Source organism: Fukomys damarensis, unplaced genomic scaffold (assembly GCF_012274545.1).
Source record: "Fukomys damarensis isolate Sample0158 unplaced genomic scaffold, DMR_v1.0_HiC HiC_scaffold_16, whole genome shotgun sequence".
NCBI lineage: Eukaryota > Metazoa > Chordata > Mammalia > Rodentia > Bathyergidae > Fukomys > Fukomys damarensis.
Window position 1 is genome coordinate 88,364,787 of NW_022900928.1, and position 12,597 is coordinate 88,377,383.

A 12,597-nucleotide genomic window follows, 5' to 3' on the forward strand; every position below is an offset into this window, starting at 1 on the left:
CCCCCTCTCCCATTGTCTCGACCCTTTTCGCGTGGTGCATGCTGGGAAGTGTAGTCCTACGCTCTCCTGGCTAGACTGGTTGGGCAGCCCTACAAAATCATTACGTATATCCACACTGCTCAGCAGAACTTCGAGAGGTGGAGTAAACCCCACAAAGCCCAGACCGCTTATCCGAGAGGAGAAACCTGGGATTTGCGGTTTCTAGGGCCTGAAGCAGGGCCGCTGATAAGAGGACTCTTGGACTCTGAATTCCTAACCCCAATCCTCGCGCGTTCTGATGACGTCACAAGGGCCCACACAGGCACTGGGATACATAGTTCTCGAGTAGGGTCTCGCTTTTGGGTAGCGCCACTGAAGCACTACAATTCCCAGGAGGCTTCGCGGCGGCGCGCTAAGAGTCGCCCAAGGCCGTGATTGGCTGGTGAGCCGGCCGCACGCGGTGGGGCTCAAGGAGCAGCTCTGTTGCAATAGAGGCCGAGCAGCGAGGCCTGAGTGAGTTGGGGATAAGGTTCGCTAACGCTGGGATAGAGGGTGCTGACTGGTGAGGTAGAGGCAGAACGAGAAGAAGAAGGAAGGACGAGGTCGGGATGGAGAGGGCTGCTAGGAAAAAGAAAGGGCCCAGGGAGACAAGCTGACGCGCGGGGTGAAGGGGGAGGCTCGGGTGGCGAGTGGAGACTCCGAGGGGGATTTTCTTCGGGGGGAAGGCCACATGTGTCCGGGAGAGAAGCTGGGTTCTACGGGTAGCGGGTATGGGAGACCATGGAGAGGAGGCTTGGGACGACCGTGAGGATGCCGGGAAAGTGGGTTGGCCGGCCGAAGTGCAGAGCGCCAAGTTGTGGGCAAACCGGCGACCGGCGCTTAGCCAGGGGCAGAACCTGGTACCTACCCGGGGGCCTAAGAGCAGGAGCGTTTCAAAGGGCGGCAGCCCTGGGGATAGGTGGACGATGCCTGAAGGAAGAAGTGTTCCGATTGAGGGCGGCTGTGACCCAGAATTGGAGTGAGAGACCTTGGCAAAGTTGGCAGAGCCTGGGCAGGAACAGAGCAGGGCGTCAGAGGCTTGATAGGAAAATGCAGAGGGATGGAATAGGGCGCAGCCTTTTCAGCAGTGAGTTTAGAAGGCTGAAACATCTGTTTGCTTCCCTGCAGACTCCCTGAAAGGACAGTGAGTGCCCCTGTGGTTCAGCACCATGCCCTCTGACCTGGCCAAGAAGAAAGCAGCCAAGAAGAAGGAAGCTGCCAAAGCTCGACAGCGGCCAAAAAAAGGACATGAAGAAAATGGAGATGCTGTCACAGAACCACAGGTGGCAGAGGAGAAGAATGAAGAGGCCAATGGCAGAGAGACCACAGGTGAATTGAAGGGGCAATGAGTTCCTGAGTTGGTTGCTGAGCCTTAAAGCCAGAGTCACGATCTGCACACTGGCAGTGAAGATGTATCTTCTGCCAACTGAACTTTTTATGATGAACTCATAGAGTTGGAGTGTGCGCGCCATGTTACTGATTAAGGAAGCTGAACCCGAGTGGCAGGCAGACATGGGCTTTGTTGAGCTATCTTGCTGCTCTTGGGCTATACTGGGGAGGTCAGTTCCCTGCCCCTTTTTAGTTTCCATTCCTACACAGGGTGGGGGTGTACCAGGCTCTTGCCATATGATATTGTCACAGAGTAGTGGCTGTAGTAACAAAAGTAACAATTTGTCTTAACGCATTTTCCTGGGAAAAAGCTGCATTATTGTTACATATTATATATATATATATATATGTTTTTGTTTTTGTTTTTTTTGGAAAGTATTTGTTGAATGTTTCTTAAGTGCTAGACAGTAAGTACGATATATCCAGTCTGCTCTCTGATAACTTAGTGTGGATGGGGAAGCATGATAGTGTGGGAAAAAGATTCCTTTTCCGTCTAATCCCAACTTTTTCTCCTGACCCTGACAACTCCCTCTACACAGTCTTGTTCATTCTAGACCAGTGATGGTGAACCTTATAGAGCTTTCAGTGATACAGCCTGCTGCAGCATGTATGCCATAGGTTTGCCACCACTGCTCTAGACTATTCATTGTCCCTTGAGTAGTTACATTTCTGTCCTTTTATACACACTGAGTTCTAATAGTACAGTGTTTATGCTAGCTACATTTGATAGTTCTACTAAAGCCCAGATCAAGGTTGCAAAGCTTTTTCCAATCAAACTTGATGTCAATAATATTCTAATGCACCATACTCTGCTGTCTTATTGTACTTACCTTCTTTATCTTCTTTTTATTTGTGTAAATTGTTTTTTCTCTGAGTGCAGGGATCATGTTTTGGGTAATTCCTTTTTTTTTTTTGGATTGAACCCAGGGCCTTTTCACTGAGCTACATCTCTAGCCCTTTTAGGAGTTTCTATTTTGAGACAGTCTTGCCAGGTAGTTAGGTTGCTCAGGCCATGCTCAAATTTTCCATTCTCCTGTTTCAGCCTCCCAGAGCGCTGGGATTATAGGTATATGTCACCATGTAGCTGGGTAATTATTTTGTAGTAGTCTGCATTTTAAGTAGATCTAAGTAAATTTTTGAAGAGGAAAAGAGAATTGGTAACAAATTAGTAACAGATGGGAATACAAAAAAAGAGGGCTGGGATGTAGCTCAGTGACAACCCACCTTCCTGGCCTATGCAAGGTCCTGAGTTCAATCCCTGGTACCAGAAAGAAAGAAAAGAAAAAGGAGTTAAAAAAATGCTTGCTAAGGGTGAGTTAGGTGGTAGAAATTGTCTCCAAAATAAGGATTCTAGGAGAAAGGGTAATAAAGGCAGGCAACCAGGTGTGTTGGCAAACACCTGTATTCCTTCCTAGCCATTTGGGAGGCTGAGGTAGAAGGATCATAAGTTAGAGGCAAGCCTGGGCAATTTACTAAGACCCTGTCTCAAAATTTAAAAGGGCTAGGGATGTATCCCACGGTGGAGATCTTGCCTAGCATATATGAGACCCAGGTTTTGTTCCTCAGCACCAAATAAATAAAGTCAGGTCATGGGGATATTTTGTTGCTGGCCAGAATGGTAGAGGATGGGAAGTTAAGAATAATGGGAATGAACAGGGACGCAAGAGAATAAGACAAAGACAAAGGACTAGAATGAAAAAAGAGAGGCTACCAAGTGAAGTATCCAGGAAGACAGTGTGTAGAGCAGTGCATAAAGCATGTGAAACCACAAAGTCTGCTCAGCATGATTTGAGCCCCCCTGTCCTTCTGCTTGTTCATGTGAGAGTTGAGTCTGTCTTACTGCCCACTTCCCAAACAGTGTTTCTATCCACAGAAGTAGATTTGCTGACCAAGGAGCTGGAGGACTTTGAGATGAAGAAAGCTGCTGCTCGTGCTGTCACTGGCGTCTTGGCCTCTCACCCCAACAGTACTGATGTCCATATCATCAATCTCTCGCTCACTTTCCATGGTCAAGAGCTGCTCAGTGACACCAAACTGGAATTAAACTCAGGCCGTCGTTATGGCCTCATTGGCTTAAATGGAATTGGTGAGCCTCTTAGAAGGCAAAGTGGGGGCTGGGGATGTAGCTTGGTGGCACACAGCCTGCCTGGCAATTGCAAGGCCCCAAGTTTGATTCCTGGTCCAAAAAAAAAAAGGCAGGGGCTGGGGATTTAGCTCAGTGGCACTGTGCCTGCCTTGCAAGCACAAGGTCCTGAGTTCTATTCCTGGTACCAGTGAGGGGGAAAGAAGGCAAGGTGGGAGGTCTCTTCCTTGGCTTATCTGTCCCTCAGCAAGTATTTAGTGCTAGCTGTGTACAAAGCCAATTACATTATGTGTGGGAGACCAGATATCCCCAGGGAAAAGGAACTAACATCACAGTAGTATGTGGTAGGTGCCACATGAATGTTTTAGACAGGCAGTGCTGGAGAGCTTCTTGGGGGTGGAGGGGCAGTGGTATGTGAAGCTGTTGTGAATGAAAAAGTCTTCATAGTGAAGAATAAGAATTTTAGGAAAGTTGGAAAGGTATCCCAAGAAAGGAGGGTAGAAAGATTTGAATGAATAAAGGGAATGAAGGTATTAAAGAATGGTGAGGTCCTGCTATGGCTGCGAAGAACTGTGGAGAGGAATGATGAGGAATGCTGGCTGTCATCTGTCCCTCTCAGGAAAGTCCATGTTGCTCTCCGCTATCGGGAAGCGAGAAGTGCCCATCCCCGAGCACATTGACATCTACCACCTGACTCGGGAGATGCCCCCTAGTGACAAGACACCTTTGCAGTGCGTGATGGAAGTAGACACAGAGCGGGCCATGCTGGAGAGGGAGGTTGAGCGGCTGGCTCATGAGGACGGTAGGACTCCAGGCCTTGAGGCGGGAGTGGGCTCCCTCCTGGGTGAGCTCCAGGAAGCCTGACGGCCTTGCACTGCCCACAGCGGAGTGTGAGAAGCTCATGGAGCTCTATGAGCGCCTGGAAGAGCTGGATGCTGACAAAGCAGAGATGAGGGCCTCACGAATCTTGCACGGACTGGGTTTCACCCCTGCCATGCAGCAAAAGAAGCTAAAAGACTTCAGCGGGGGCTGGAGGATGAGGGTTGCCCTTGCCAGGTAAGCCCCCACCTCCTTCTTAACCCTGAAGCTCCCCTTCTCTGAAAGTTGAGTGCTTATTCCAGTGGGACTGTTTGACCAGGGGTCAGAGGTCAGAACGTGTTATATGAGACACAGACATCAATGGGCTGAGAGCTTCTTGGCCAACAGAGTGACTCTGTTGGATTCCCAGCTCCAGGTATAGGAATCTTGGAGAGGTGCCTAGCTGCATTAGTCGTTTCCCATTGCCTTAATGAAATACTTGGGGTATTTGGTGATGACTCCTGGGTCTGGAGGTGCAAGGCCAAGGGGCTGCACCTGCTGATGACTTTCTTTTTTTTTAGCTCTGAGAGGCGCCAGCTCAGGGGCTGAGGTCCTTTTTATAAGGGGATAGGCAGGGTGGGGGTCTATACTCAAGATGCTTACATAATGTCCCAAGGTTTTCAAATGGTGATGACTTTCTTGTGGGCAGTCTTGAAGTGGTGCAGGCATCCCATGGTGAGAAAAAGCACATGTGTTTTCTCTGGTTTCTCCCTCTTATAAAGTCACCAGTGTTCGTTCTTGGGGCTGCACTCTGGTGACCTTACCTAATCCCAGTCACCTCCAAAAGCAACATCTCCAAACACTATAGTTTCATTACATTTCTACCTCTTAGTGCCCATTACAATCTGGCGGCCCCACCATATCAGTCAGACACTCTGCTTTGGCAGTTTATTCCCTCTGTATTCTCTTGACTTTCTCCTGGTCACCAGCTGCAATGTATAAGACTCATAAGGATTTTTTAACCTTATCTCCAGGCCACATTTTTGAAACAGGGTCTTGCTGTGTAGATTGGGCTGTTCTTGAACTCACCGAGTAACCCAGGCTGGCTTCGAACCTGAAGCAGCACTCAGGCTCCTGGGTGTTGGGTTGACAGGCATGTACCACCATCCCCGGCCAGACTACATTCTTGTGTGCCTCTGAGCTCCACTGTCTCCCTTTTATCTCAGCTCTTCAACTTTTCTGTCTCCTCTAGATTTCCTCTTTTCTCTGAGGTCTAGTGCCATATTGATTCCAGGACACAGGTGCCCTCCAAGACTGCAAGAATTGCCTATGGTGGGCAAGCTGGTACCTCTATGTAGTCCCCAGGACACTGAGGTGCCTCTTTCTCCTCTCCCTTCAGAGCCCTCTTTATTCGGCCTTTCATGCTGCTCCTGGACGAGCCCACCAACCACCTGGACCTGGATGCTTGTGTGTGGTTGGAAGAGGAGCTGAAGACGTAAGAGATGGGGTAGGGAGGGGTGGCTGGGTGGGGGGAGGGGGAGCATGCGTGCTGAGGTCCCAAGTGGGAGTCCACAGAGTCCTAAGGCACAGGGTGCCTAGGGCAAACTGATTGTTGGTGGAGCAGTGAGAAAGTGGGCTGCAGGGAAAGTGGGGTTGTACAAATTTGAGTGCCATAGGGCTGGCCTTTTGTCTTTATTTAGTCTGAAGAATCTGAGCTTTTAACAAAATTTTATAAATATTTTTAGTTTTTCCCTTATTTGAAATACAGCATCTTGACTAAAGACTGTATTCCTTTTCTTAATTATATGCGTGTACTTTATGTAAAGAGGGTTTCTCACCTAAGATTATGACAGAATGACAGAGGAAAAAAAGCCAAGTTATTCATGGTCTTCTCAGTTAAAGAACTGAGTAACCCGGAATATTGTCCCAGATTTAAAAGAAAGCTTGTCATGCTACAGTGACTTGGTTTCTTTTCAAAAGAAAAACCTCATTTTTCTATTGCGTCTGGTCCAGTTTGGCTCGCACAGTTATGTGTACAATTAGGAGTAGATTTGTGTACACATTTTTCACTCGTCATTACTGTCATTTCTGCTCCATCTGTTGACCTATAGAACAGAAGATTGGGGCTGGGTGTGGTGGCGCACACCTGTAATTCCAGCATTCGGGAGGCTGAGGCAGGAGGATCACTTGTGAATTCGAGACCAGCCTGGGCTACATAGTGAGTTCCAGGTCAATCTCAACTACATAGTGAGACTCTGTCCCAAAAAACCAGAAGATTGGGGAGCTTGGGCTGCCTCCCCGCTTTGAAAGACACCAGAGTCCCCTTACTGAAAGATGGTGCAATGGTGGTTTGGTTGCTGTCGATGGTGGGAATTACACAGTGCATTTGCAGGGTTCTCAGATGTAGGTGGGAATGGATGCAGGTGTCTGGGCCTGACTCAGTTTCCCCATTGTCAGCCATCTCTAGTTTTGAGCACCTCCCTGATTGGCTCTTGGCTTTGCAGCTTTAAGCGCATCCTGGTCCTTGTGTCCCATTCCCAAGATTTCCTGAATGGAGTTTGCACCAATATCATCCACATGCACAACAAGAAACTGAAGTATTATACGGTGAGTGGGCTTGGCTTCTCCTATACCAGTCTCTACACTTACTGATTTTCTGGAGTTCTCCTTTTTAACCAAATCTAGCAGCGCTTTTTTTCCCTATTTCTGTATAAAAATGTGGCCCAGGAGTCCTGCAGCCTGTTTTATTTTCATCCCAAAGCCATTGCTTTCAGGCCATAAGCCATGGGTTGGCAGCTGCTGCATGCAGGTGGTGTATGTTTGCTTTATGGCAAAGAAGTTGCCTTCTCTTGTCCCCAGGGAAGGGCCTGTGCCTTCTGCCTTCTCATGTGGCACCTGCTCCATGTCAGGAGTTGGAGCACTGGCCTTCTTTCCTGGGCATGGCAGACTTGAGGTCAGGGGCCCACCAGACAAGGTACCTCCTTGCCTTGTTATCTTCAACATTTAAAAAAATATATAGGGCCAGGGATTTAGCTCAGTGGTTCTGCGCCACCTGTCTCACAAGTGCAGTTTGATTCCCCAGTACCAAACACACACACACACACACACACACACACACACACTCAGTGGCACCATGCCTGCCTCATAAGCACAGGGTCCTGACTTCGATTCCCTGGTACCAAAAAAATAATACAATGTAAAAAGTAGTCCTTTTCATTCATAGTCATATTTGCCATGACAGTGTATAGACTTGCAGAAACCCCCTGCATGCTTGCAAGCATTTTTAGAAAATTTTATGTGTACACACAGCCTGTCTCTGTCATAATTGTAATCTTAATTATTATCCTACTTTGTGGGTTGATTTTTTTTTTAATATTTCTTTTAAAATGTTTATAATATATAATGATTATATTCATTTAGAGGAGTTAGTATATGTCCATAACACATTTTAATTCTTTTTATCTCCCCTTCTTCCCTTTGTAGTTAGTTTATTTATTTATTTATTTACTTTTGGATTTTTTTGGGGGGTGTTGCCAGGGATCGAGCTTAGGACCTTGTGCTTACCAGGCACGTGGCAGAACCACTGAGCTAAATTCCTGGCTCTTACTTTTGGATTTTTGAGGCAGGGTCTCACTATGTACTTCAGGCTGGCTTTGAACTCACAGTGTAGCTGAGGCTGGCCTTAAACTCCCAGAACAGGAAAGACCTAACCCTGGGTTAGGATGTGCTTTGCAATACACTTCCATACTCCTACTGATAACCGTCTATCCAAGGCCAAGTCAGTGGCATCCCTAGTTCCCCGTGCTCCAAGAGAATCTGTGCTGAGACTGGGTTAACGCTGCCTGCTTGCCTGGTGCATTTCCTTGCAGGGTAACTATGACCAGTATGTGAAGACACGGCTGGAGCTGGAGGAGAACCAGATGAAGAGGTTTCACTGGGAGCAGGATCAGATTGCACACATGAAGGTGGGGAGATGGTGGAGCCCACTCACATCCTCCCACTTGAATTGGGCAGGAGAATTGGAGGAACATACGACAGGCAGGGAGAGGGGGCAGAAGAGGTCAGAAAAAGTCCTCATTTTTCACCCTGGATTTAGGAGGAGTTGTCTGGTGCCTTTGCACACTCTGAGCTCCTCTCTGGTCTCTTACAGAACTACATTGCTAGGTTTGGCCATGGCAGTGCCAAGCTGGCCCGGCAGGCCCAGAGCAAGGAGAAGACGCTACAGAAAATGATGGCCTCAGGACTGACGGAGAGGGTCGTGAGCGACAAGGTGGGGGCTGATGCAGTCGGGTTGGTGGCCAAGGGCTTTAGCAGGGCTTTAAAATGCACCATACTGATAAATGGCCTCTCTCCCTTGTTAGACGTTGTCATTTTATTTCCCCCCATGTGGCAAGATCCCTCCACCTGTTATTATGGTGCAGAATGTGAGCTTTAAGTACACAAAAGATGGGGTGAGTTTGGGCCAGGGCCTGTGAGCGAGTGCACATATGTGGCTGGGAGGCTGGGTGCACTTTGGGGGGCCTCTCCCCTTCTGACTGCCCTTGCCTGCTGACCTGTGCAGGGGTGTGAGCGAAGGTTTGAGAGTGGCAGTGGTGCGCCTCACCCTGGGACTCTGCTAGCCTTTCGGGTGCATGGGAGGAAAACTGCTTAGCTGGGTTGGCGGTGGGTTCTGGTTGGGGACCTGCACTCTGCTCTCCCCATCTGCTCCTTTGGCACCCCAGGCTCCATGGGGTTAGCAGGTAGAGTAGAGCCATGGTCTAGCTTGTGTCTGTATTTCTCTTGTACTCTCTCAGCCTTGCATCTATAATAATCTAGAGTTCGGTATTGACCTCGACACCAGAGTGGCTCTTGTGGGGCCCAACGGAGCAGGGAAATCCACTCTTTTGAAGCTGCTAACTGGAGAGGTACGGTGCTGAGATAGACATGGCTACTTTCAAGTTGAGGCACCTGGGTTGCCTTAGGAAGAGGGATGTTGCGTAAGGGCCTGTGCTCCTGGAGGGCCTGACACAGTGGTGCTGAGTGAGCCACCAGGGGACCGGAGGGCAGCAGGGGAGAGGGAACGGGGTGGTTGGGCAGAGTTGGATTGGGCTGGGGTAGGAGTGGGGAGTCTGGGTGACAGCCTGTCTGAACACATGCATCTGTCTCGTTTGCTGTTTTCAGGGTGTAGAAACTTGTATGTTTGGAGGTATATTTCTGTTAAGAAAAAGTATGTTGTGCCTACATCCAAGTCCCTTGTCTTAGTAGACAGGTTATAACTTTTTAATAAATTGTATTGTATGCCTTCGTCTCCCTTGAGAAAGCCAGTTTTAGTATGTTCCTAAATTTACTTATTTTTTTGTTTTTATATTTTGGTCATAGTAGGAATTAACCCTGAGGCACTGTGCCACTGAGCTACATCCCCAGCATTTTTATTTTTATTTTTTTTTGAAAAAAACTTTTAAGAGGTTTTGCTAGACTGGACTAGAACTTGTGATCCTCCTGCCTCTGCCTCGCAAGTAGCTGGAATTTTAGGCATTGGCCAGTGCACCTGGCTTTCTGAGTATTTTTAGAATGACTGGAATAACAGTGGGATTGGTGAAATAGATTGTGTCCAGGAAGCTGTTTGAGTCTTGTTCAAGGGGAAGTGGGTTTGTTTCCCACTTTGCCTGTGTTCTCCATGCAGGTTTTCTTTTTTGCATGCTCACATTTCCATTTATTGTTTTACTCTTGCCAGCTACTACCCACAGACGGGATGATCCGAAAGCACTCTCATGTCAAGATAGGCCGTTACCATCAGGTACAGGCCTGGGGTGAAGGTTAGGGTTGGGCCCCAGGGGTTGTCCAGGTGTTGGAAGAGGCTGCATCTGGCCAAGCACATCCTCTCCCCTGGGAATTCAGCTTCGCCAGCCCCTACCTGCTTTGCTTGAGTCCTGAACAGGTGCCTGGGTAGGGGTGGACAGTTGCCCAGACTACTTCCTGTGGGCTCTGAAGCAGGCTGTCAGTTACCTGTGTGGGTCCCTTCTTCCTGCAGCATTTACAGGAGCAGCTGGATTTGGATCTCTCGCCTTTGGAGTACATGATGAAGTGCTACCCTGAGATCAAGGAGAAGGAGGAGATGAGGAAGATCATTGGGCGGTACGGCCTCACTGGGAAACAGCAGGTGAGTAGAGAAGGTGGGAATGGCCAAGAACTGGGAGAGCCTTCCGGAACCTGGGGCAGCAGCTGTCCCAGCCCTGAGGCCACCTGGTGCCTTTCCTTTAGATTGTTTATCACGGTGCGGTGCCGTTAGGTGTCATTGTGGGGTTGGAGGACAAGGAGAGGGAGCTGATCTCTGTCATGCTTTTGTGCCAGAGTGTTTGATGGCAAGGGAACTTGTAGCCTAGAAAACAAATCCTGGATCCAGACCTGGAACCGAGGAGCTGCTGGATGGATGGCTCCAGTTCATGAGGATTTCAGGCCTGAGAGAGAGATGTGGATTTGGCAGTGCAGTCAGTCAGGTTCCCAGAAATAGTAACAGAGGGATTGGGGGTGACACCGGGTGGCATGTGTCATGGTTCCTCCTAGGTGAGCCCAATCCGGAACCTGTCAGATGGGCAGAAGTGCCGAGTGTGCCTGGCCTGGCTGGCCTGGCAGAACCCTCACATGCTCTTCCTGGATGAGCCCACCAACCACCTGGACATCGAGACCATCGATGCACTGGCAGATGCCATCAACGAGTTTGAGGGCGGCATGATGCTGGTCAGCCATGACTTCAGACTCATTCAGCAGGTGAGGCTCCGCTCGAGCGAGTCCAGGGCAGGGCAGGCACAGTCGTGTCCTGGGACAAGGTCTGTGTGGAGATGGATGCTGAGGAGATGTCATGGCTCTGGCAATGTTAGCTGACGTGGTATTGGCCCAAATGGAGGAGAGTTGGTCTTTTTATCCCAAGATTTTTCAGTCCAAAAATGGTATTCTGCTATGAAGGAATCGGATTAGGAGGAAGGCTGTCATCAGCCTTTGGGGAGAAGGGGAAGTGGGAAAGGCAGCTGAGCACAAAGCCTGTGGACAGATCTGGACACTGCCAGGGAGTTGATGTTAGGGTGGCAGCACTTGCCAGCTTGAAAGGCTTCGGAGCCTGTGGTTGTGTTACCCTGGGGTCAGACATCTTGAGGAGTGTCAGGGCAGTGAAACTGAACTGGATGTGGACTTGGGTGAAGGCCTGGAGAGTGGCCATTTCTTCTAGGATGCTCTGAGGACATACTGGGGGAGGCGGGAGGGACTGACCAGCTTCATCCTGGAATCTGCTTTGCAGGTGGCGCAGGAAATCTGGGTCTGTGAGAAGCAGACAATCACCAAGTGGCCTGGAGACATACTGGCCTACAAGGAGCACCTCAAGTCCAAGCTGGTGGACGAGGAGCCCCAGCTCACAAAGAGGACCCACAATGTGTGAGCCCCTGGCCGGGCTTGGGTCAGGAGCATCACCTGCGGACTGCCAGCTGCCACCTGACCACCGCTCAGGACAGGGCCTGGGGCTGCGTCCCACACTGCTGCACTACTGCCCCAGCCTCTCCCCGCCTCAGCCTGCCTCGCTGCATCTTACCCACTGCCAGGCAGTACCTGTGCGCCTCCACCTCTGTCTTTCTGCTGGGTTTGGCTGGCTGTCCCCTCCAGCCCTCGCTGGTCTCCTGGCCTAGAGAGAGATTCAGCCAGAGGTGCCTGCGGGCTGGCCTAAGGGCCCACAGCCTGGATGTGGCCTGGGGGGGGGGAATGGGAGCCTCATGCTCTGGGTTTTGGTAATGTTGGAGGAAACCCCGCAGGCCCACCACCCCCATTCCTTTCTGCTTCTGGTTTGGAGCTGTACATCAGGCCTTGGGTCTGGTCAGTTTTTAAATAATTATTTAACAGTGTACATTTCAGACCTGCGTGACATCTATAAAGTGTCCAATAAAGAGGAAGTCATGCTCCCTCCCTTCCTTTCCAGGTTTCTGGGGTCTTTCTCCTCCCTCTTGCAGGACCAGCTTCTGCCTCCCCTCTGCCAAGTGGGAGGCCTGATGGTGCTGAAAATGAGAAGCTGTGCCTTCAGCCTGTGGCTGCCTGACCTGGCCATGACTCATTCGCCTGGGTGGGGGCCTTCCTGTACAGTGGGCGTGAGGGAGCTAGGAATTAACATTAATTGTGGGCCAAGCATGGTGATGCATGCCTGTAATCCCAGCACTCAGGAAGCTGAGGGAGGCTGAGGCGGGAGGATCGCTGTGAGTTCAAGACCAGCCTGGGCTACATAGTGAGTTCCAGGTCAGTCTCAACTACATAGTGAGACCCTGTCTCAAAAAAGCAAAAAAAAAAAAAAAAAA

General features: G+C 49.7%; 1 protein-coding gene across 4 annotated transcripts; it reads left to right on the forward strand.

The window, feature by feature from the left end:
* The first annotated feature begins 336 nt into the window (after positions 1-336).
* On the forward strand, positions 337-12,217 carry LOC104871580 (ATP-binding cassette sub-family F member 2). 4 transcript variants are annotated; one of them, XM_010637545.3, is made up of 15 exons: positions 337-508; positions 1,147-1,347; positions 3,266-3,493; positions 4,110-4,292; positions 4,375-4,546; positions 5,688-5,783; positions 6,793-6,895; positions 8,158-8,253; positions 8,439-8,558; positions 8,650-8,739; positions 9,082-9,192; positions 10,002-10,064; positions 10,299-10,427; positions 10,832-11,035; positions 11,559-12,217. In XM_010637545.3, exons 2-15 carry the CDS (start codon positions 1,188-1,190, stop codon positions 11,694-11,696), a joined length of 1,893 nt encoding a protein of 630 aa, XP_010635847.1. In that variant the 5' UTR covers positions 337-508; positions 1,147-1,187; the 3' UTR covers positions 11,697-12,217. The 4 variants fall into 4 exon arrangements, with proteins under 4 accessions (XP_010635847.1, XP_010635845.1, XP_010635848.1 ...); XM_010637543.3 differs by having other exon boundaries at positions 337-492; positions 11,559-12,216; XM_010637546.3 differs by having other exon boundaries at positions 338-492; positions 3,281-3,493; positions 11,559-12,216.
* Positions 12,218-12,597: the final 380 nt, after the last annotated feature.